This window comes from Perca flavescens, chromosome 24 (assembly GCF_004354835.1).
Source record: "Perca flavescens isolate YP-PL-M2 chromosome 24, PFLA_1.0, whole genome shotgun sequence".
Classification (NCBI taxonomy): domain Eukaryota; kingdom Metazoa; phylum Chordata; class Actinopteri; order Perciformes; family Percidae; genus Perca; species Perca flavescens.
In genome coordinates, this window is record NC_041354.1 from 643302 (window position 1) to 665801 (window position 22500).

At 44.6% G+C, this 22500-nt stretch overlaps 4 protein-coding genes across 5 annotated transcripts in view; 2 read left to right on the plus strand and 2 right to left on the minus strand.

Moving 5' to 3' along the window:
• The window catches only part of zdbf2 (zinc finger, DBF-type containing 2), a 10370-nt gene extending 5748 nt beyond the window's left edge, over nucleotides 1-4622 (plus strand). Inside the window, exons 9-12 of the mRNA XM_028572413.1 lie at nucleotides 387-497; nucleotides 971-1305; nucleotides 3063-3204; nucleotides 3748-4622. Of these exons, the coding sequence (XP_028428214.1) occupies nucleotides 387-497; nucleotides 971-1305; nucleotides 3063-3204; nucleotides 3748-4482 (1323 nt within the window). The 3' untranslated portion in view covers nucleotides 4483-4622. The remainder of the gene's footprint in view (nucleotides 1-386; nucleotides 498-970; nucleotides 1306-3062; nucleotides 3205-3747) is intronic.
• Nucleotides 4623-5447: 825 nt separating this feature from the next.
• Nucleotides 5448-10051, minus strand: LOC114551277 (dystrotelin-like). 2 transcript variants are annotated; one of them, XM_028572449.1, is made up of 9 exons: nucleotides 9998-10051; nucleotides 9853-9870; nucleotides 9040-9139; nucleotides 8571-8671; nucleotides 8298-8460; nucleotides 8144-8196; nucleotides 7324-7465; nucleotides 6070-6544; nucleotides 5448-5604 (listed from the first exon to the last, which is right to left on the minus strand). In XM_028572449.1, exons 3-9 carry the CDS (start codon nucleotides 9127-9129, stop codon nucleotides 5501-5503), a joined length of 1128 nt encoding a protein of 375 aa, XP_028428250.1. In that variant the 5' UTR covers nucleotides 9130-9139; nucleotides 9853-9870; nucleotides 9998-10051; the 3' UTR covers nucleotides 5448-5500. The 2 variants fall into 2 exon arrangements, with proteins under 2 accessions (XP_028428250.1, XP_028428251.1); XM_028572450.1 differs by lacking the exons at nucleotides 9853-9870; nucleotides 9998-10051 and adding an exon at nucleotides 9892-9910.
• The window catches only part of LOC114551244 (dystrotelin-like), a 22373-nt gene continuing 9865 nt past the window's right edge, over nucleotides 9993-22500 (minus strand). Inside the window, exons 3-10 of the mRNA XM_028572414.1 lie at nucleotides 15674-15804; nucleotides 15445-15471; nucleotides 13102-13170; nucleotides 12484-12670; nucleotides 12251-12336; nucleotides 11779-11860; nucleotides 11509-11572; nucleotides 9993-10088 (exon numbers count right to left, since the gene is read on the minus strand). Coding sequence (XP_028428215.1) covers nucleotides 9993-10088; nucleotides 11509-11572; nucleotides 11779-11860; nucleotides 12251-12336; nucleotides 12484-12670; nucleotides 13102-13170; nucleotides 15445-15463 — 603 coding nt within the window. The 5' untranslated portion in view covers nucleotides 15464-15471; nucleotides 15674-15804. The remainder of the gene's footprint in view (nucleotides 10089-11508; nucleotides 11573-11778; nucleotides 11861-12250; nucleotides 12337-12483; nucleotides 12671-13101; nucleotides 13171-15444; nucleotides 15472-15673; nucleotides 15805-22500) is intronic.
• Nucleotides 20102-22500, plus strand: part of cd59a (CD59 molecule (CD59 blood group) a) — a 10384-nt gene continuing 7985 nt past the window's right edge. The window contains exons 1-2 of the mRNA XM_028572460.1: nucleotides 20102-20276; nucleotides 21860-21961. Of these exons, the coding sequence (XP_028428261.1) occupies nucleotides 20222-20276; nucleotides 21860-21961 (157 nt within the window). The 5' untranslated portion in view covers nucleotides 20102-20221. The remainder of the gene's footprint in view (nucleotides 20277-21859; nucleotides 21962-22500) is intronic.

The window sequence follows — 22500 nt, forward strand, 5'->3', positions numbered from 1 at the left end:
TCAAGTTCTCTCTAGTTCTGGTTCTAGTTCTTGTTCTCTCTAGTTCTAGTTCAAGTTCTCTCTAGTTCTAGTTCTCTCTAGTTCTGGTTCAAGTTCTCTCTAGTTCTGGTTCTCTCTAGTTCTGATTCAAGTTCTCTCTAGTTCTGGTTCAAGTTCTCTCTAGTTCTGGTTCTAGTTCTAGTTCTCTCTAGTTCTGGTTCTAGTTCTGGTTCTCTCTAGTTCTAGTTCTGGTTCAAGTTCTCTCTAGTTCTGGTTCTAGTTCTAGTTCTCTCTAGTTCTGGTTCTAGTTCTGGTTCTAGTTCTAGTTCTCTCTAGTTCTAGTTCAAGTTCTCTCTAGTTCTGGTTCTCTCTAGTTCTGGTTCTAACCGGTCTGTGTTGACCATCAGGTGATCCAGATGTGTTGCCATGGCGACCAGCAGGAGGAGATGGACAGCTTCCACTTCAGCCTTCCCGTCTCCATGGAAACACAGAGCGACAACTGGGACGCACCTGTACAGGTAACCTCGGAGACGCTTCACGGTGCGTTCACGTTCAGGACAGTCAATGCATTCAATAACCAAGAGACGTAAGACACACACAGACGCACACACAGACACAGACACACACACACAGAGACACACAGACACACACAGAGACACACACAGAGATAGACGCACACACACACACACACACACACACAGAGACACACACAGACACACACAGACACACACACACACACACACACACACACACACACACACACACACACACACACACACACACACACACACACACACACACAGAGACACACACACACACACACACACACACACACACACACACACACAGACACACACACACACACACACACAGACACACACACACACAGAGACACACACACTGACAGACAGACGCACACACAGACACACACACACACACACACACACACACACACACAAGAGATGAGAGGTTGTGTGTTTTGTGTCCCCAGGTGCGTGGTGACTCACCTGTGCAGGTGAGCCAGACTGAGGGGCGGAGCCTGATTGGTCTGTTGGATGCCCAGGTGACCCTAGAGGACCCGGGCTACTCCTACAGGCTGGACTCAGCCCTGATAGGGGGCGGGGCCAAAGGGGGCGGAGCCACGGACAGCTACCTGGCGCTGCCCATAGACCAGGTCCTACCTGTGCCGGAACATTTCCCAGAATCCTTCAGGGGAAAGAGCTGGCTGCAGATCCAGCAGGAGGACGAGATGAAGGTGGAGAGACTGGTCCAGCAGTTCAGACGGGGAAGATTCCTCTGCTACTTCGAGTCAGAGTCCCTGGCCAGGTAACACACACACACCTGTACACACACACCTGTGTACACACACACACACACACACACACACACACACACCTATACTCACCTGTACACACTCACCTGTACAGGGTTATACACACACACACACACACAGTTCAGACGGGGAAGATTCCTCTGCTACTTCGAGTCAGAGTCCCTGGCCAGGTAACACACACACACCTGTACACACACACACAGACAGAGATATACACACACACACACACACACACACACACACACACTCACCACACACACAGACCTGTACTCACCTGTACACACACACCTATACACCATGTACACACACACACACACACAGACAGAGATACACACACACGCACACCTATACTCACCTGTACACACACACACACACCTATACTCACATGTACACACACACACCTGTACACACACACACAGACAGAGATACATACACACACGCACACCTATACTCACATGTACACACACACACATACACACACCTGTACACACACACACACACACCTGTACACACACACAGACAGAGATACATACACACACACACACACACACACACACACACCTGTACAGACGGGGAAGATTCCTCTGCTACTTCGAGTCAGAGTCCCTGGCCAGGTAACACACACACACCTGTACACACACACCTGTACACACTCACCTGTACACACACACAGACAGAGATACAAATATATACACACACACACACACACCTATACTCACCTGTACACACTCACCTGTACAGGGTTATACACACACACACACACAGACAGGGGAAGAGTCAGATGGCCAGGTAACACACACATACACCTGTACACACACACACAGACAGAGATACATACACACACACACACACCTGTACACACCTGTACACACACAGACATACACACACACACGCACACACTCACATGTACACACACACACACACCTGTACACACACACACAGACAGAGATACACACACGCACACCTATACTCACATGTACACACACACACCTGTACACACACCTGTACACACACACACACACACACACACACACACACAGACAGAGATACATACACACACACACACACACACACACACACACACACCTGTACAGACGGGGAAGATTCCTCTGCTACTTCGAGTCAGAGTCCCTGGCCAGGTAACACACACACACCTGTACACACTCACCTGTACACACACACAGACAGAGATACAAATATATACACACACACACACACACACCTATACTCACCTGTACACACTCACCTGTACAGGGTTATACACACACACACACAGTTCAGACGGGGAAGATTCCTCTGCTACTTCGAGTCAGAGTCCCTGGCCAGGTAACACACACACACACCTGTACACACACACACAGACAGAGATACATACACACACACACACACACCTGTACACACTCACCTGTACACACACAGACAGAGATACACACACACACGCACACCTATACTCACATGTACACACACACACACACCTGTACACACACACACACAGACAGAGATACATACACACACGCACACCTATACTCACATGTACACACACACACATACACACACCTGTACACACTCACCTGTACACACAGACAGAGATACACACACACGCACACCTATACTCACCTGTACACACACACAGACAGATACATACAAACACACCTGTACACACTCACCTGTACTGGGTTATACACACACACACACACACACACACACACACACACACACACACACACTTGTAACTGGACTTATTTTGTAGGTATGGCCGAAGGAGGCACAACAGTAAGGAGGCGGAGCCAGACAGTGGCGTCCTTCCCTTATTGGACGGTGATGATGACGAGGTCTCGGCGTGCTTCAGGAAGAGGAGGAGGCGGGGCTTCAGAGTGGCGTCCAGGTGTCAGGTGAGCGGTGTGTAAAGACCTCAAGATAAAGGGCAGTCACCTGTAAAACAAACATTTCAAAGTAAAAGTCCAACATTTCAAAGCAAAACTCAAACATTTCAACATTTCAAAGTAAAAGTCCAACATTTCAAAGTAAAACTCAAACATTCCAACATTTCAAAGTAAAAGTCCAACATTTCAACATTTCAAAGTAAAAGTCCAACATTTCAAAGTAAAACTCAAACATTCCAACATTTCAAAGTAAAAGTTCAACATTTCAAAGTAAAACTCAAACATTCCAACATTTCAAAGTAAAAGCCCAACATTTCAAAGTAAAAGCCCAACATTTCAAAGTAAAAGTCCAACATTTCAAAGTAAAACTCAAACATTTCAACATTTCAAAGTAAAACTCAAACATTTCAACATTTCAAAGTAAAAGTCCAACATTTCAAAATAAAACTCAAATATTTCAAAAGTAAAACTCAAACATTTCAAAGTAAAACTCAAACATTTCAAAGTAAAAGTCCAACATTTCAAAGTAAATTACCTGTCTTGTTCCGTCAGGTTGTGAAAGTCAGCCGCAGCACTCAGACGCTGCGATTGGTCATCCCGGCGGTGTGTGAGCCAGCGTCCGAGGCCCCGCCCCCCGACGTGCCTGCAGCCAATCAGGAGCCACCAGCCGAGCGGACTCCGGCGGCGCGACCGTGGCGCTCTCTGCCGGCGTCGTACCGCGGCATCGTGACGCCGCTGCAGCCGCGCAGCCAGCTTCTCTTCCTGCTCTGCTCGCCGTCGGGCTCCGCCCCCCCCTACTCGCCGCTAGGCTCCGCCCACAAACGCTGCCGCAAGAAGACACGCCCGCTGGAGCGCCCGGGGTCAAAGGTCACGTACAAACGGCTTCCTGTCAGCTTCTACGAGCCGGGCAGCAACCGCATCCTGAGCCACGCCCCCAGAGGCTCCGCCCCCAGAGGCCCCGCCCCCAGAGGCTCCGCCCCCAGCCGCACGCCACCGCCTTGCGTCCGGCAGCTGTTCCGGAGCCTGAGCCCGGACCTGAACGCTGCCAGCAGGGTCAGAGGTCATCGCTCGCCTCTGAGCGCGCTCAGTAGAGACTCGGACAAACGGGACAAACAGGAAGTGGCGAGGAGACGAGGCGGGGCGTCCCGCCGGGGGAGGAGGGCGAGGGGAGGGGGGAGGGACAGGACACGCCCCCCCCAGACCCCCAAGAGAAGAAGAACCGGCGCTCAGGCGGCGCCCAATCAGCCGAGGAGGGAGGGTCTAAGGAGCAGCAGGGGGCGGAGCTAGCAGAACACGGGGTTGCTAGGGGGTTGCTAGGGGGGGGTTCTACTATCTCTCATTAGAGACAGGCAGCGCTGGAATGTAACTAAGTACATTTTCTCAACACACACACACACACACACACACACACACACACACACACACAGAGACACACAGACACACAGACACACACACACACACACACAGACACACACACACACAGAGACACAGACACACACACACACAGACACACACACACACACACACACAGAGACACACACACACACAGACACACACACACACACACACACACACACACACACACACACACACACACACACAGACACACACACACACACACACACACACACACACACACACAGACACACACACACAGAGACACACACACACACACACACACACACACACACACACACACAGACACACACACACACACACACACACACACACACACACACACACACACACAGAGACACACACAGACACACACACACACACACACACACAGACACACACACACACACAGACACACACACACACACACACATACACACACACACACACACACACACACACACACACACACACACACACACACACACACACACACAGACAGACACACACACACACACAGAGAGAGATATGGCCCTACTCCTCTTGTGTGCTGAGTCTTCCCAGCCTCCCCTGAACACACCACCTGTGTGACGATCGTTCGCTTGTCTCAGAGAAGTCTGGATGTTCCAGCTGATCAGGCTCAAAGCTTTGGGTCACTTAGAAAACTTTACGATGAACTTTTAATTAAAATGTAATTTTTTTTGGATGAAATAATTATTTAAAATTTGAATTAAATTTTTTAAATTTCTTTTTTATTATTATTATTTTTTTTTTATTAAAATATATTTTAGTAATTTTCAGGTGTGAGATTTAGATTTTTCAAACAGAAAAAGAAGCTGAAATGCATCTGATGAATTATTTTATTATTTACCGTCTGTATTTAAATATCCATGGTGACAATAAACGCTTTTTATAACCCAAAATGTGTGTCTGTTGTCACGGCGACTGCCAGCCAGTGAAGAGAGTCTCCCACCTGATTGGCCGCCTGCAGAAGCTCCGCCCCCTTCCTCCCACCTGGACAGGAAGAGAGTTACACCAGGTACGTTAGTCTGTCTGTCTCTCTATCTCTCATCTGTCTGTCTGTCTGCCTGTCTGTGTCTCACCTGTCTATCTCTCTGTCTGTCCCTCCTGTCTGTCTCTCTGTATCTCTGTCTGTTTCTCATCTGTCTGTCTCACCTGTCTGTCTCTGTCCTCCTGTCTGTCTCTCTGTATCTCTGTCTGTCTGTCGCTGTCTGTCTGTTTCTCTGTCTGTCTGTCTGTATCTCTGTCTGCCTGGGTCTCACCTGTCCGTCTCTCTCTCCTCCTGTTTGTCTGTCTCTCTGTCTGTCTCACCTGTCTGTCTCTCTGTCCTCCTGTTTGTCTGTCTCACCTGTCTGTCTCTCTGTCCTCCTGTTTGTCTGTCTCTCTGTCCTCCTGTTTGTCTGTCTCACCTGTCTGTCTCTCTGTCCTCCTGTTTGTCTGTCTCTCTGTCTGTCTCACCTGTCTGTCTCTCTGTCCTCCTGTCTGTCTGCAGCTCTGTCTTCAGTGTCTCCACAGTCTCCTGCAGCAGCTCCTCTGGACTCCACGTCCCAGAATCCTCTGCTTCACCCACACAGCTGTCCTCTCCTTCCTGTAGCTCCGCCCCCTCTCTCTGTGGCTCCGCCCCCTCTTCCTCTCCACAGGGAGAGTCCTGTGACGGAGACGCGTCCCGGTGCATCGTGGGAGATGGAGTTTGTAGTTCTTCCTCGCTCCACTCGTCCTCTGTCTTCAGAAACTCTTCTTCTTCTTCTTCTTCTTCTGTGTTTCTCTCAGAGTCTGAAGTCGGCGTGAAGGTTTCTCTCTGTGTGGTAGCCATGGTCACCGTGTCCTCCGTGGTCGCCATGGTCACCGTGTCCTCCGTGGTCGCCGTGGTCACCGTGTTGGCGCTCTGTGGCGTGTTGTCGCCGTGATGTTGAGCCTCCATCTTGTTCAGAGCCTGCAGACAATCAGAAAGAGAAACTCAAGGAGACAAGTCAACTACAACTCCCAGAGTGTATAGAGCCAGCATATCTCCACCAGACTCCATGTAAATAATCAGGACTTTTAGCGTGTATAGAGCCAGCATATCTCCACCAGACTCCATGTAAATAATCAGGACTTTTAGCGTGTATAGAGCCAGCATATCTCCACCAGACTCCATGTAAATAATCAGGACTTTTAGCGTGTATAGAGCCAGCATATCTCCACCAGACTCCATGTAAATAATCAGGACTTTTTAGCGTGTATAGAGCCAGCATATCTCCACCAGACTCCATGTAAATAATCAGGACTTTTAGCGTGTATAGAGCCAGCATATCTCCACCAGACTCCATGTAAATAATCAGGACTTTTTAGCGTGTATAGAGCCAGCATATCTCCACCAGACTCCATGTAAATAATCAGGACTTTTAGCGTGTATAGAGCCAGCATATCTCCACCAGACTCCATGTAAATAATCAGGACTTTTAGCGTGTATAGAGCCAGCATATCTCCCAGACTCCATGTAAATAATCAGGACTTTTAGCCTGTATAGAGGCATATCTCCACATGTAAATGGGTGAATTAAGGGTTTATTTCAACCAAACCAGAGTGGTGATTGTTGGAACAGTGGAAAGATGAACCAAGTCAGCTTTTGATTTAGTTTCTGTCCACTTTGAATGAAGTGTGTTTTACGATGCTAAAAGTCCTGATTATTTACATGGAGTCTGGTGGGGAGTTCTCTCTGTGTGTGTTTACCTGAGAGAGGGTTCGCTGCAGACGGAGGTTGTGTTCTCTCAGCGTTTCCATGGTAACCTCCATGTCCGAGCACCTGTCCTCCAGGATGCCCTGCTCTGATTGGACGGTGAGCCGAAACGCCTGCAGCTGCTGCTCCATCAGCCTGCAGACACACACCAACGAAGAAGAACGCTGCAGTCAGTTTATCTTCTTTCTCTGCAAGAGCTTTTCTTTAGTTTCCTTTCCCTCTGCCTGTCTGTCTGCCTCACTGCCTGTCTCTCTGCTTGTCTGCCTGTCTCTGTGTCTGTCTGTCTTTCCCTTCACAATAAGAGTTTGTCTATCCCTTCACAATGAGTCTGTCTGTCTCTTCACAATAAGAGTCTGTCCCTTCACAATAAGAGTCTGTCTGTCCCTTCACAATAAGTCTGCCTGTCTGTCCCTTCACAATAAGAGTATCTGTCTGTCCCTTCACAATAAGTCTGCCTGTCTGTCCCTTCACAATAAGAGTCTGTCTGTCCCTTCACAATAAGAGTATCTGTCTGTCCCTTCACAATAAGTCTGCCTCCGTCCCTTCACAATAAGAGTCTGCCTGTCTGTCCCTTCACAATAAGAGTCTGTCTGTCCCTTCACAATAAGAGTCTGTCTGTCCCTTCACAATAAGAGTATCTGTCTGTCCCTTCACAATAAGTCTGCCTCTGTCCCTTCACAATAAGAGTCTGCCTGTCTGTCCTTTCACAATAAGAGTCTGACTGTCCCTTCACAATAACAGTCTGTCTGTCCCTTCACAATAAGAGTCTGCCTGTCTGTCTCTCTCTCTAAAAGAAGAAGAATAGTGTCTCACCATCTGTCTCTCTGCAGGTTTCTGACTTCAGTCATCAGAACGGACGCCTGCAGCTACACAACAAGACATTATTATTATTATTATTATTATTATTATTATTATTATCACTATAATTATTATTATTCTCATATAAAACCTTCGGTTGGCAGCTGACCTGCGGCGGCGTCACATCATCTGTCTGCAGAGCTATGGACGAGCAGGATGGAGGTCGCAGTGATGCATCATGGGACACATCTTGCAGCGATGCATCATGGGAAACATCTCGCAGCGATGCATCATGGGAATCAGCTCGCAGCGATGCATCATGGGAAACATCTCTGCCACAGGACGAGTTGTAACTTTCTAATGATTTCTGTTGTTTGTGAAGGACTTTACTTTAAATAAAGTTTGTTGGAGACATAACACAGGTGATGACCACCTGACTCACCTGTCCTGAGTCTCTGACTCCGCCCTCTTCCTGGGTCGCCGCGGCAACAGGCGGTGACGGGCGGTGTGCACAAACGAGGACAGAGACTCCCTCCAGGTCGGCTGGTAACAACACACAGAAACCGGTTATTCAGACTCTTATTGTGAAGGGACAGACACTTATTGTGAAGGAACAGACACTCTTATTGTGAAGGAACAGACACTCTTATTGTGAAGGAACAGACACTCTTATTGTGAAGGAACAGACAGACTCTTATTGTGAAGGGACAGACAGAGAGACAGACAATAAGACAGACAGACAGGGATACAGACAGAAAGACAGACAGACAGACAGACAGAGAGACAGACAGTAATACAGACAGACAGACAGAGAGACAGACAGTGATACAGATACACAGACAGACAGACAGAGAGACAGACAGAGAGACAGACAGTAATACAGACAGACAGACAGAGAGACAGACAGGTACCTGTGTGAGGAGCTCTCTGATTGGATGGTGAGTTTTGTGTTTGTCGGTCAGGAAGCAGCTCTGACACATCTGGATGTTCACACACTTCATACAGCGGTAACTACACACACACACACACGCACACACACACACACACACACACACACACACACACACACACACACACACAGAGACACACACACACACACAGAGAAACACACACACACACACACAAACACACACACACACACACACACACACAACACAGAGAGACACACACACACACACACACACACACACACACACACACACACACACACACACACACACATACTGACACACACACACACACACACACACAGACACACACACCTGGTTTAACTTCCTGACTACTTTCTGAAGATGCTGATTGGTCTATATCAGGGGTCACCAACCTTCTTGGAACTGAGAGCTACTTCATGGGTATTGAGTCATATGAAGGGCTACCAGTTTGATACACTCTTCTGAAATAACTAATGTGCTCAGTTTGCCTTTAGTTATATATGATTATTAATAGTTATATATATTTATTAATGATTAATGATACTCATCTATGTGAAGACCCTGATCAAGTTAATGATTTCTCACAATAATTATCAACGACGACTTAACAAGATGGGTAACCCATAATATCAATATTCAATTTTCATTTTTAGAACAGGCCTGAGGGCTCGGGGGCTACCTGGTGCCCCCTGGTCTAATATAACAGAGTCCCACCGGAGGCCTGTGATTGGTCTAACTGTAACAGAGTCTCACCGGAGGCCTGTGATTGGTCTAACTGTAACAGAGTCTCACCGGAGGCCTGTGATTGGTCTAACTGTAACAGAGTCTCACCGGAGGCCTGTGATTGGTCGGATCTGTACAGAGTCTCACGGAGGCCTGTGATTGGTCTAACTGACAGAGACGGACAGGCCTGTGATTGGTGAAGAGCCGGATTAACCGGATCTTGCAGGCGTGGCAGCGGACGGCGTGCCGGACGTTCTGACTGACGGACAGGCGGTGAAGAGCCGGTAACCATAGCAACAGGACACCTGGTTATAGAGGAGATATTAGGAGGTTATAGAGGAGATAATAGGAGGTTATAGAGGAGATAATAGGAGGTTATAGAGGAGATAGTAGGAGGTTATAGAGGAGATAGTAGGAGGTTATAGAGGAGATAATAGGAGGTTATAGGGGAGATAGTAGGAGGTTATAGAGGAGATAGTAGGAGGTTATAGAGGAGATAATAAGAGGTTATAGGGGAAATAATAGGTTATAGAGGAGATAATAGGAGGTTATAGAGGAGATAATAGGAGGTTATAGAGGAGATAATAAGAGGTTATAGGGGAGATAGTAGGAGGTTATAGAGGAGATAGTAGGAGGTTATAAAGGAGATATTAGGAGGTTATAGAGGAGATATTAGGAGGTTATAGGGGAGATACTAGGAGGTTATAGGGGAGATACTAGGAGGTTATAGAGGAGATAAGAGGAGGTTATAGGGGAGATACTAGGAGGTTATAGGGGAGATAATAGGTTATAGAGGAGATAATAGGAGGTTATAGAGGAGATAGTAGGAGGTTATAGAGGAGATAATAGGAGGTTATAGAGGAGATAGGAGGTTATAGAAGAGATATTAGGAGGTTATAGAGGAGATATTAGGAGGTTATAGGGGAGATACTAGGAGGTTATAGGGGAGATACTAGGAGGTTATAGAGGAGATAAGAGGAGGTTATAGGGGAGATACTATGAGGTTATAGGGGAGATAATAGGTTATAGAGGAGATAATAGGAGGTTATAGAGGAGATAATAGGAGGTTATAGAGGAGATAGTAGGAGGTTATAGAGGAGATAGTAGGAGGTTATAGGGGAGAAACTAGGAGGTTATAGGGGAGATACTAGGAGGTTATAGAGGAGATGATAGAGGTTAAAGAGGAGATAGTAGGAGGTTATAGAGGAGATAGTAGGAGGTTATAGAGGAGATAATAGGAGGTTATAGAGGAGATAGTAGGAGGTTATAGAGGAGATAATAGGAGGTTATAGATGAGATAATAGGAGGTTATAGATGAGATAGTAGGAGGTTATAAAGGAGATAATATGAGGTTATAGATGAGATAGTAGGAGGTTATAGAGGAGATAATAGGAGGTTATAGAGGAGATAATAGGAGGTTATAGAGGAGATAGTAGGAGGTTATAGAGGAGATAGTAGGAGGTTATAGAGTAGATAGTAGGAGGTTATAGAGGAGATAGTAGGAAGTTATAGAGGAGATAGTAGGAAGTTATAGAGGAGATAATAGGAGGTTATAGAGGAGATAGTAGGAGGTTATAGAGGAGATAATAGGAGGTTATAGAGGAGATAATAGGAGGTTATAGAGGAGATAATAGGAGGTTATAGAGGAGATAATAGGAGGTTATAGAGGAGATAGTAGGAGGTTATAGAGGAGATAATAGGAGGTTATAGAGGAGGTGTTCTGACCTTGTTAAAACACGAGGTCAGCGCCGCCTCCACGCTTCCAAATACTCTGCTGTCCTCCTGGACACACCACACACACACACACACACACACACACACACACACACACACACATATACACACAGACACACACACACACACACACACAGACACACACACACAAAGAGACAGACACACACAAATATACAGAGACACACACAGACAGAAAAAGCTATGTGAGAGAGAGAGCATGGGGAGAGGGGCATGCTGGGAAACGTAGTGTGGACAGTGTTTACCAGGCTGAGGTCCTGCAGTAGAGATCTGAGTCCAGAGCGACTGACTGATCCTGAACCATCCTCTGCAACACTCAGCAGAGCTGAAACACACAGCAGGCTTTTATTGTGAAGGAACAGACTGACTCTTATTGTGAAGGGACAGACTGACTCTTATTGTGAAGGGACAGACTGACTCTTATTGTGAAGGAACAGACTGACTCTTACTGTGAAGGGACAGACTGACTCTTATTGTGAAGGGACAGACTGACTCTTATTGTGAAGGGACAGACTGACTCTTATTGTGAAGGGACAGACTGACTCTTATTGTGAAGGGACAGACTGACTCTTATTGTGAAGGGACAGACTGACTCTTACTGTGAAGGGACAGACTGACTCTTATTGTGAAGGGACAGACAGACTCTTATTGTGAAGGGACAGACAGACTCTTATTGTGAAGGGACAGACTCTTATTGTGAAGGGACAGTCCTTACCTGTGTATTTGAGCAGAGGAGTTTCAGCTGAGAGAGAAATCAGAGCCGTCTGAAGAGAAGCAGCCGAAATAAAACCAGACTGACTCCTGAAACACACACACACACACACACACACACACACACACACACACACACACACACACACACACACACACACACACACACACAGCCAATCAGAATTGAGTATTCACCCAATTAATGTTATTAATAATAATAAATGTATAAAGTCTGACCGGTCGTAGAGAGTGAACATCAGACTGCTTGTCTCCTCCGCGGCCTCTTCAGTCACATGACCTTCTACTTCCTGTGACACGCTGTGGAACATCCTGTTTAGAGTCCGGCTCACTTCCTGTCTGTCCAGCCTCACTTCCTGCTGCGGGAGGACGGCCGCTGTGATGTGGCGAACATACACCATGTCCACTGGACACACACACACACACACACACACACACACACACACACACACACACACACACACACACACACACACACACACACACACACACACACACACACACACACACACACACACACACACACACACACACACACACACACACACACACACACACACACACACACACACACACACACACACACACACACACACAGACACACACACACACACACACACACACACACACACACACACACACACAGACACACACACACACACAGACACACACACACACACACACACACACACACACACACACACACACACACAGACACACAATAATAATATTAATGATAATAATAATAATTATAATAAAAATAATAATAATTATAATAATAGTAATATTAATAATTCAAAATAATAACAATAATATAAATAATAATAATAATCTCACGGTGACAGAGTCTCTGTAGAGACAGGAGCTTCACGGAGACTCTGGAGACACTGAGACAGGTCTCACCTTCTGGAGACACACACACACACACACACACACGAGACACACACACACACACACACACACACACACACACACACACACACACACACACACACACACACACACACACACACACACAGAGACACACACACACACACACACACACACACACACACACACACACACACACACACACACACACACACACACACACACAGACACACACACACACACACACACACACACACACACACACACACACACACACACACACACACACACACACACACACACACACACACACACACACACACACACACACACACACACACACACACACACACACACACACACACACACACACACACACACACACACACACACACACACACACACACACACACACACACACACACACACACACACACACACACACACACACACACACACACACACACACACACACACACACACACACAGACACACACACACACACACACACACACACACACACACACACACACACACACACACACACACACACACACACACACACACACACACACACACACACACACACACACACACACACACACACACACACACACACACACACACACACACACACACACACACACACACACACACACACACACACACACACACACACACACACACACACACACACACACACACACACACACACACACAGACACACACACACACAGAGACACACACACACACACACACACACACACACACACACACACACACACACACACACACACACACACACAGACAGACACACACACACAGACACAGAGACACACACACAGACACACACACACACACACACACACACACACACACACACACACACACACAGAGACACACACACACACAGACACACACACACACACAGAGACACACACACACACAGACACACACACAGACACACACACACACACACACACACACACACAGACACACACACACACACACACACACACACACACACACACACACTCACAGACACACACACACACACACACAACACACACACAGACACAGACACACACACACACACACACACACACTCACACACAGACACACACACACACACACACACACACACACACAGACACAGACAGACACACACACACAAACACACACAGAGACACACACACACACACACACACACAGAGACACAAACAACGTCCAAAAAAGCCAAAACAACGTGTAACGTATAAACACAAACAATAACAATGTATATAAACAACGATAAACAACGTATAAACAATGTATAAACAACGATAAACAATGTATAAACGATAAAACGGCAAACATAAACAACGATAAACAATGTAAACAAAAACAACGTATAAACAACGTAAACAACGTATAAACAACGTATAAACAATGTATAAACAATGTATAAACAACGTATAAACAACGTATAAACAACGTATAAACAACGTATAAACAACGTATAAACAATGTATAAACAACGTATAAACAACGTATAAACAACGTATAAACAACGTATAAACAACGTATAAACAACGTATAAACAATGTATAAACAACGTATAAACAACGTATAAACAATGTATAAAAATGTATAAACAATGTATAAACAGCGTATAAACAATGTATAAACAATGTATAAACAACGTATAAACAATGTATAAACAATGTATAAACAACGTATAAACAATGTATAAACAATGTATAAACAATGTATAAACAACGTATAAACAACGTATAAACAACGTATAAACAATGTATAAACAACGTATAAACAACGTATAAACAATGTATAAAAACAATGTATAAACAACGTATAAACGTATAAACAACGTATAAACAATGTATAAACAATGTATAAACAATGTATAAACAATGTATAAACAATGTATAAACAACGTATAAACAATGTATAAACAACGTATAAATAAATAAACAATGTATAAACAACGTATAAACAACGTATAAACGTATAAACAATGTATAAACAGCGTATAAACAACGTATAAACAACGTATAAACAATGTATAAACAATGTATAAACAATGTATAAACAAATAAACAATGTATAAACAATGTATATAAACAATGTATAAACAATGTATAAACAACGTATAAACAATGTATAAACAATGTATAAACAATGTATAAACAATGTATAAACAACGTATAAACAATGTATAAACAACGTATAAACAACGTATAAACAACGTATAAACAACGTATAAACAACGTATAAACAATAACATGTTACAACATGTTATTGCATATTTACCGAGGCTGTCTGACTCCATGTTGAGGTCTGAAAACACAGTTACACCATCATCACACAATAATACATATTAAATAAGTCAGAATACTTTCAGAATAAAAGGTCAGGATATTTTCAGAATAAAAGGTCAGGATATTTTCAGAATAAAAGGTCAGGATATTTTCAGAATAAAAGGTCAGGATATGAGAGAAATGTGTGAGTATTTTGGGTATTAAGTCAAACACAAACTCACCGTCGGCCTGTCTGAGTTAAAGAGACAAACTGCAGCTCCTGAATTATGAATGAAGGTTTCAGTTTTCATCATCTGCTGTCTGTGGACCAATCAGCAGCCGGCAGAGAGCTGACATCACTCACACATCACACCTGTCAGAGACACACACACACACACACACACACACACACACACACACACACACACACACACACACACACAGTGACACAGAGATAGACACACACACACCTGTCAGAGACCCTATCATTAATAATAATCAGGACTTTTAGCGTGTATAGAGCCAGCATATCTCCACCAGACTCCATGTAAATAATCAGGACTTTTTAGCGTGTATAGAGCCAGCATATCTCCACCAGACTCCATGTAAATAATCAGGACTTTTAGCGTGTATAGAGCCAGCATATCTCCACCAGACTCCATGTAAATAATCAGGACTTTTAGTGTGTATAGAGCCAGCATATCTCCACCAGACTCCATGTAAATAATCAGGACTTTTAGCGTGTATAGAGCCAGCATATCTCCACCAGACTCCATGTAAATAATCAGGACTTTTAGCAGACTCCATGTAAATAATCAGGTATAGAGCCAGCATATCTCCACCAGACTCCATGTGAATAATCAGGACTTTTAGCGTGTATAGAGCCAGCATATCTCCACCAGACTCCATGTAAATAATCAGGACTTTTAGTGTGTATAGAGCCAGCATATCTCCACCAGACTCCATGTAAATAATCAGGACTTTTAGTGTGTATAGAGCCAGCATATCTCCACATGTAAATGGGTGAATTAAGAGTTTATTTCAACCAAACCAGAGTGGTGATTGTTGGAACAGTGGAAAGATGAACCAAGACAGCTTTCTGGTAGTTTTATTTAGTTTCTGTCCACTTTGAATGAAGTGTGTTTTACGATGATAAAAGTCCTGATTATTTACATGGAGTCTGGTGGAGTTTGGTGATTTCTATCTCTGTAGGGATCCTTTCCATAATGCTGTCACACACTTAGAGTAATAATCCGTCGTATCAGTTTCCCTTTAAGATGAATGTGAACTGATTTGTGTTTACGTGTCGGCTGTTTTCGGGTGAATGTGTAATGAGCGTGGCGTGATGACGGCGCCTGAATGCAGCGCGTTGTGTTGTGTGTCTCGTGTCCTCAGCTCTTTGTCTCTTTGTCTCGGTTTAAGAATAAAGCTTTTTGTTTGCGTCTGGGCTCTCTTTGTTTCGGGGTCGTTGGGGGTCAACACACACAAGCCATTCTTCTTCTTCTGCACTGAGATAAACACTTGAAGCTTTTCTTCTTCTGCACTGAGATAAACGCTGAGACTCCCAGCCATCGTCATCACAGAGTTCGGCTGAGGCAGAGACACGAAGTTAGGTATAAACATGGTTAAACATTAAAGAGGTGACCTGATGATAAGGGGTTTAGACCGAGACTTTAAGGGGTTTAGACCGAGACTTTAAGGGGTTTAGACCGAGACTTTAAGGGGTTTAGGGGAGACCGAGACTTTGAGGGGTTTATACTGAGACTTTGGGGGCTTTAGACCGAGACTTTAAGGGGTTTAGACCGAGACTTTAAGGGGTTTAGACCGAGACTTTAAGGGGTTTAGACCGAGACTTTAAGGGGTTTAGACCGAGACTTTGAGGGGTTTATACTGAGACTTTGGGGGCTTTAGACCGAGACTTTAAGGGGTTTAGACCGAGACTTTAAGGGGTTTAGACCGAGACTTTGAAGGGTTTATACTGAGACTTTGGGGGCTTTAGACCGAGACTTTAAGGGGTTTAGACCGAGACTTTAAGGGGTTTAGACCGAGACTTTAAGGGGTTTAGACCGAGACTTTAAGGGGTTTAGACCGAGACTTTGAGGGGTTTATACTGAGACTTTGGGGGCTTTAGACCGAGACTTTAAGGGGTTTAGACCGAGACTTTAAGGGGTTTAGACCGAGACTTTAAGGGGTTTAGACCGAGACTTTAAGGGGTTTAGACCGAGACTTTGAGGGGTTTATACTGAGACTTTGGGGGCTTTAGACCGAGACTTTAAGGGGTTTAGACCGAGACTTTAAGGGGTTTAGACCGAGACTTTAAGGGGTTTAGACCGAGACTTTAAAGGGGTTTAGACCGAGACTTTAAGGGGTTTAGACCGAGACTTTAAAGGGTTTAGACCGAGACTTTGAGGGGTTTATACTGAGACTTTGGGGGGTTTAGACCGAGACTTTGGGGGGTCGAGACTGAGACTTTGAGGGATCCAAACTGAGACTTTGAGGGATCCAGACCAAGACTTTGAGCGGTTTGGAGCGAGACTTTGAGGGGTTTAGACCTAGACTTTGAGGGGTTTAGACCGAGACTTTGAGGGGTTTAGACCGAGACTTTGAGGGATCCAAACTGAGACTTTGAGAGATCCAGACCAAGACTTTGAGCGGTTTGGAGCGAGACTTTGAGGGGTCGAGACTGAGACTTTAGGGGGTTTAGACTGAGACTTTGAGGGGTTTAGACCAAGACTTTGAGGGGTTTAGACCGAGACTTTGAGGGGTCCAGACCGAGACTTTGAGGGGTTTAGACCGAGACTTTGAGGGATCCAAACTGAGACTTTGAGGGATCCAGACCAAGACTTTGAGCGGTTTGGAGCGAGACTTTGAGGGGTCGAGACTGAGACTTTAGGGGTTTAGACCAAGACTTTAAGGGGTTGAGACCGAGAATTTGAGGGGTTTAGACCGAGACTTTGAGGGGTTTAGACCAAGACTTTGAGGGGTTTAGACCGAGACTTTGGGGGGTTTAGACCGAGACTTTGAGAGGTTTAGACGGAGACTTTGAGGGGTTTAGACTGAGACTTTGGGGGGTCGAGACCGAGACTTTAAGGGGTTTGGACCCAGACTTTGAGGGGTTTAGACCGAGACTTTAACGGGTTGGAAGAGACTCAAAATGACCACAAAGACATACAAAAAAACAGACACAGAGGAATCTACAGATGTGTATCTCTGTCACTAACCCAACTCTACTTACATCATCACAGTATTTTGGTTTTTACATTGACAGTTTTACATTTATCCCCATGACAGTTTTATAGAGCCAACAGGCTACTACTTTCCCCAGGTTTTATTGAGCCAACAGGCTACTACTTTCCCCAGGTTTTATTGAGCCAACAGGCTACTACTTTCCCCAGGTTTTATTGAGCCAACAGGCTACTACTTTCCCCAGGTTTTATTGAGCCAACAGGCTACTACTTTCCCCAGGTTTTATTGAGCCAACAGGCTACTACTTTCCCCAGGTTTTATTGAGCCAACAGGCTACTACAATGGTTGTCATTTTGCAGAGATAATGTAAGGCTCTCCAGGGCTTCTGTAAGAGGGGACTGTTACACTCAATTTAGGAAGACTACATTTGGTCAATCAGCTTTTTCATTTACAGCAGTAGAAAAGTGGAACTTAATTCCACTTGACATTAGAGATTGTGTAAGTCTCAGCAGTTTGAAAAGTCCTTAAAGACTTGGCTGAAGGCGAATCAACTATGTGATCTTTTTATAACAGGGAATGCATATTTGTATTTTGGTTTATATGTGAGTAATGCTTGTCACGTTGTTTGTTAAGTTTCTATCTGTTTTGATAGTATTGTCTATATTGTCCTTTAATCTCTCTTGCCCAGGGACCACCGATGTAAATTAGCTGTATAGCTAACTCTGGTACAGGGCCTGAAACTGAAGCTATGGCTTTGTTTCCACAAATATTTAGGTGAAAGAATGTTTATTTTTAACAAAGACAGATCTAAATACAGCATCTTTGTCTGCATTGGCCCCAGTGGTCATTTGGTGCAGTACAGCTTTTTAAGCCAAGCCAAGTTGTTTTACTGTTTGTATTACCACAAATATGTTTGCAAAATATTACAGTAGTGTAGTTTTTTAATATAATTAAATTGATCCAACTATAATTGAGAACAATTGCTTGTAGGTTTTTGCTGTGGAGTTGTTTAGGCCATGTACAATGCATTAAATGGGTATGGCTGGTCTCAGTACCTCTGTTAACCCCTCTTCAAATAACTGCAAAGCTAAATACAAGTCCTACTCTATGGCTAGAATTTAGTAGACTTGCATTAAGAGATACTGGACATGATGATGTTTGACAGCGATTAAAACACTAACACACAGTATTGTATGAGACCACATTGAATAAGCTAAAATGGACCCTACATTATACCAATATTTACCCTGTGAAGAGTCTCTGGTGCATATATTGGATAGTTAATTGTAAATATTATATAGATATACCCCCTAACTAATAAAATACAAAATAAAATACAAATACTACTTTCCCCAGGTTTTTTTGAGCCAACAGGCTACTACTTTCCCCAGGGGGCGTGGCCTAACGGTGTAGGGGGCGTGGCCTATTCTCAGCTGTCCCAGTCTCCTCTCGACTCAGTAACTGAAGTCTTATTGCTGCTGCTGGTGAGACACACACACGGTTTCTACTCTCCTCTGGAAGTCTTTTGGACTTTTCTCTGTTCGGAGTTGGTCTGAAGTTTCTTTGTTCTGTGATTCAGATGAGCTTGTGAGGCTGGTGTGAAAATGAAGCGCTCCCTGGGTATCTGTCTGCTGTTCGGCTCCGCTCTGATTGGACTCGGTACGTACTCATTTTACATTTATTTATTTTTACTAATTCTGCTCCAGGAAATACTCACACATCCAACCATTCCTCAATGCAAAACAAATACGATTTTTAAACTTAAATTCACCTTTTAAAAGGTATTTCCATGTATCTGATCATCATGTGTTTTATATCAATGTTTAGAGCAATGTGTGCAGAGATAATGTGTCTGAAAGCTGCAAAGTTAAAGTCCACAGATTACACACAGAGAGGCAGATGCCGATGTCACACGCTATCTTCTCTGTCTCCTAATTCGGCGTGTGAGTGACGTATGATTTTGCGATAAAAGTGACGCAAAAAGCTGAGATTCTGCCGATTAGGGAAATATCTGAACCACATTTCTGCGCTGTGTTATCGCTGAGATATTAATAAAGACCACCTGGACTCTATGTACCCATGTTTCTGTCTGATGGGAATGACAATCTTTAAAATCAGTCCACTTTTAGGGGCGTTTCCGTTAGTTAGAGTCACTAAAAGTTCTGTCGTTGCTGCTGACAGACTCAGATTATTATTCTAATTGTCTGACAACATTATGGGATGGATCCCTACAGAGATAGACCTTTTAGTTAAAGAGTAAGATCCTTTTAGTTTAACATGAAACAGCCCTGAAATCACCATCACCAAACTCCACCAGACTCCATGTAAATAATCAGGACTTTTAGCATCGTAAAACACACTTCATTCAAAGTGGACAAAAACTAAATAAAACTAGCAATGGTTCATCTTTCCACTGTTCCAACAATCACCACTCGGGTTTGGTTGAAATAAACCCTTAATTCACCCATTTACATGTGGAGATATGCTGGCTCTATACACACTAAAAGTCCTGATTATTTACATGGAGTCTGGTGGAGATATGCTGGCTCTATACACGCTAAAAGTCCTGATTATTTACATGGAGTCTGGTGGAGATATGCTGGCTCTATACACACTAAAAGTCCTGATTATTTACATGGAGTCTGGTGGAGATATGCTGGCTCTATACACGCTAAAAGTCCTGATTATTTACATGGAGTCTGGTGGAGATATGCTGGCTCTATACACACTAAAAGTCCTGATTATTTACATGGAGTCTGGTGGAGATATGCTGGCTCTATACACACTAAAAGTCCTGATTATTTACATGGAGTCTGGTGGAGATATGCTGGCTCTATACACGCTAAAAGTCCTGATTATTTACATGGAGTCTGGTGGAGATATGCTGGCTCTATACACGCTAAAAGTCCTGATTATTTACATGGAGTCTGGTGGAGATATGCTGGCTCTATACACTGCTAAAAGTCCTGATTATTTACATGGAGTCTGGTGGAGATATCTGGCTCTATTTAAAAGTCCTGATTATTTACATGGAGTCTGGTGGAGATATGCTGGCTCTATACACAAAAAGTCCTGATTATTTACATGGAGTCTGGTGGAGATATGCTGGCTCTATACACGCTAAAAGTCCTGATTATTTACATGGAGTCTGGTGGAGATATGCTGGCTCTATACACGCTAAAAGTCCTGATTATTTACATGGAGTCTGGTGGAGTTTGGTGCTGACTCTGCTGTGTTTTCAGGATCGGCTATCCGCTGTTTCAGCTGTAAGGACTACACGGCCAGCTGCTCCAAACAACGAGAGTGTAGCTATGACGACGCCTGCCTCACACTCAGCGAGAGAGGTAACAACACACACCTGGACACACACACACACACACACACACACACACACACACACACACACACACACACACACACACACACACACACACACACCTGCTTTGGGGGATTTAGGGCCAACAGACAGGAAACACTCAACAACAACAACGTTACTTGTTTGTGTCTGTGTGCAGGTGGGATGAAGCTTTCAGACTGTGCCATCCCATAATACACACACACACACACACACACACACACACACACACACACACACACACACACACACACACACACACACACACACACACACACACTCACAGACACACTCACACACACACACTTTGAGCCTATGCCATCCCATAATACTGTGCTGTGTGTGTGTGTGTCTCTGTGTGTGTGTGTGTGTGTGTTTCTGTGTGTGTGTGTGTGTGTGTGTGTGTGTGTGTGTGTGTGTGTCTGTGTGTGTGTGTGTGTGTGTGTGTGTGTGTGTGTGTGTGTGTCTGTGTGTGTGTCTCTGTGTGTGTGTGTGTGTGTGTGTGTGTGTGTGTGTGTGTGTGTGTGT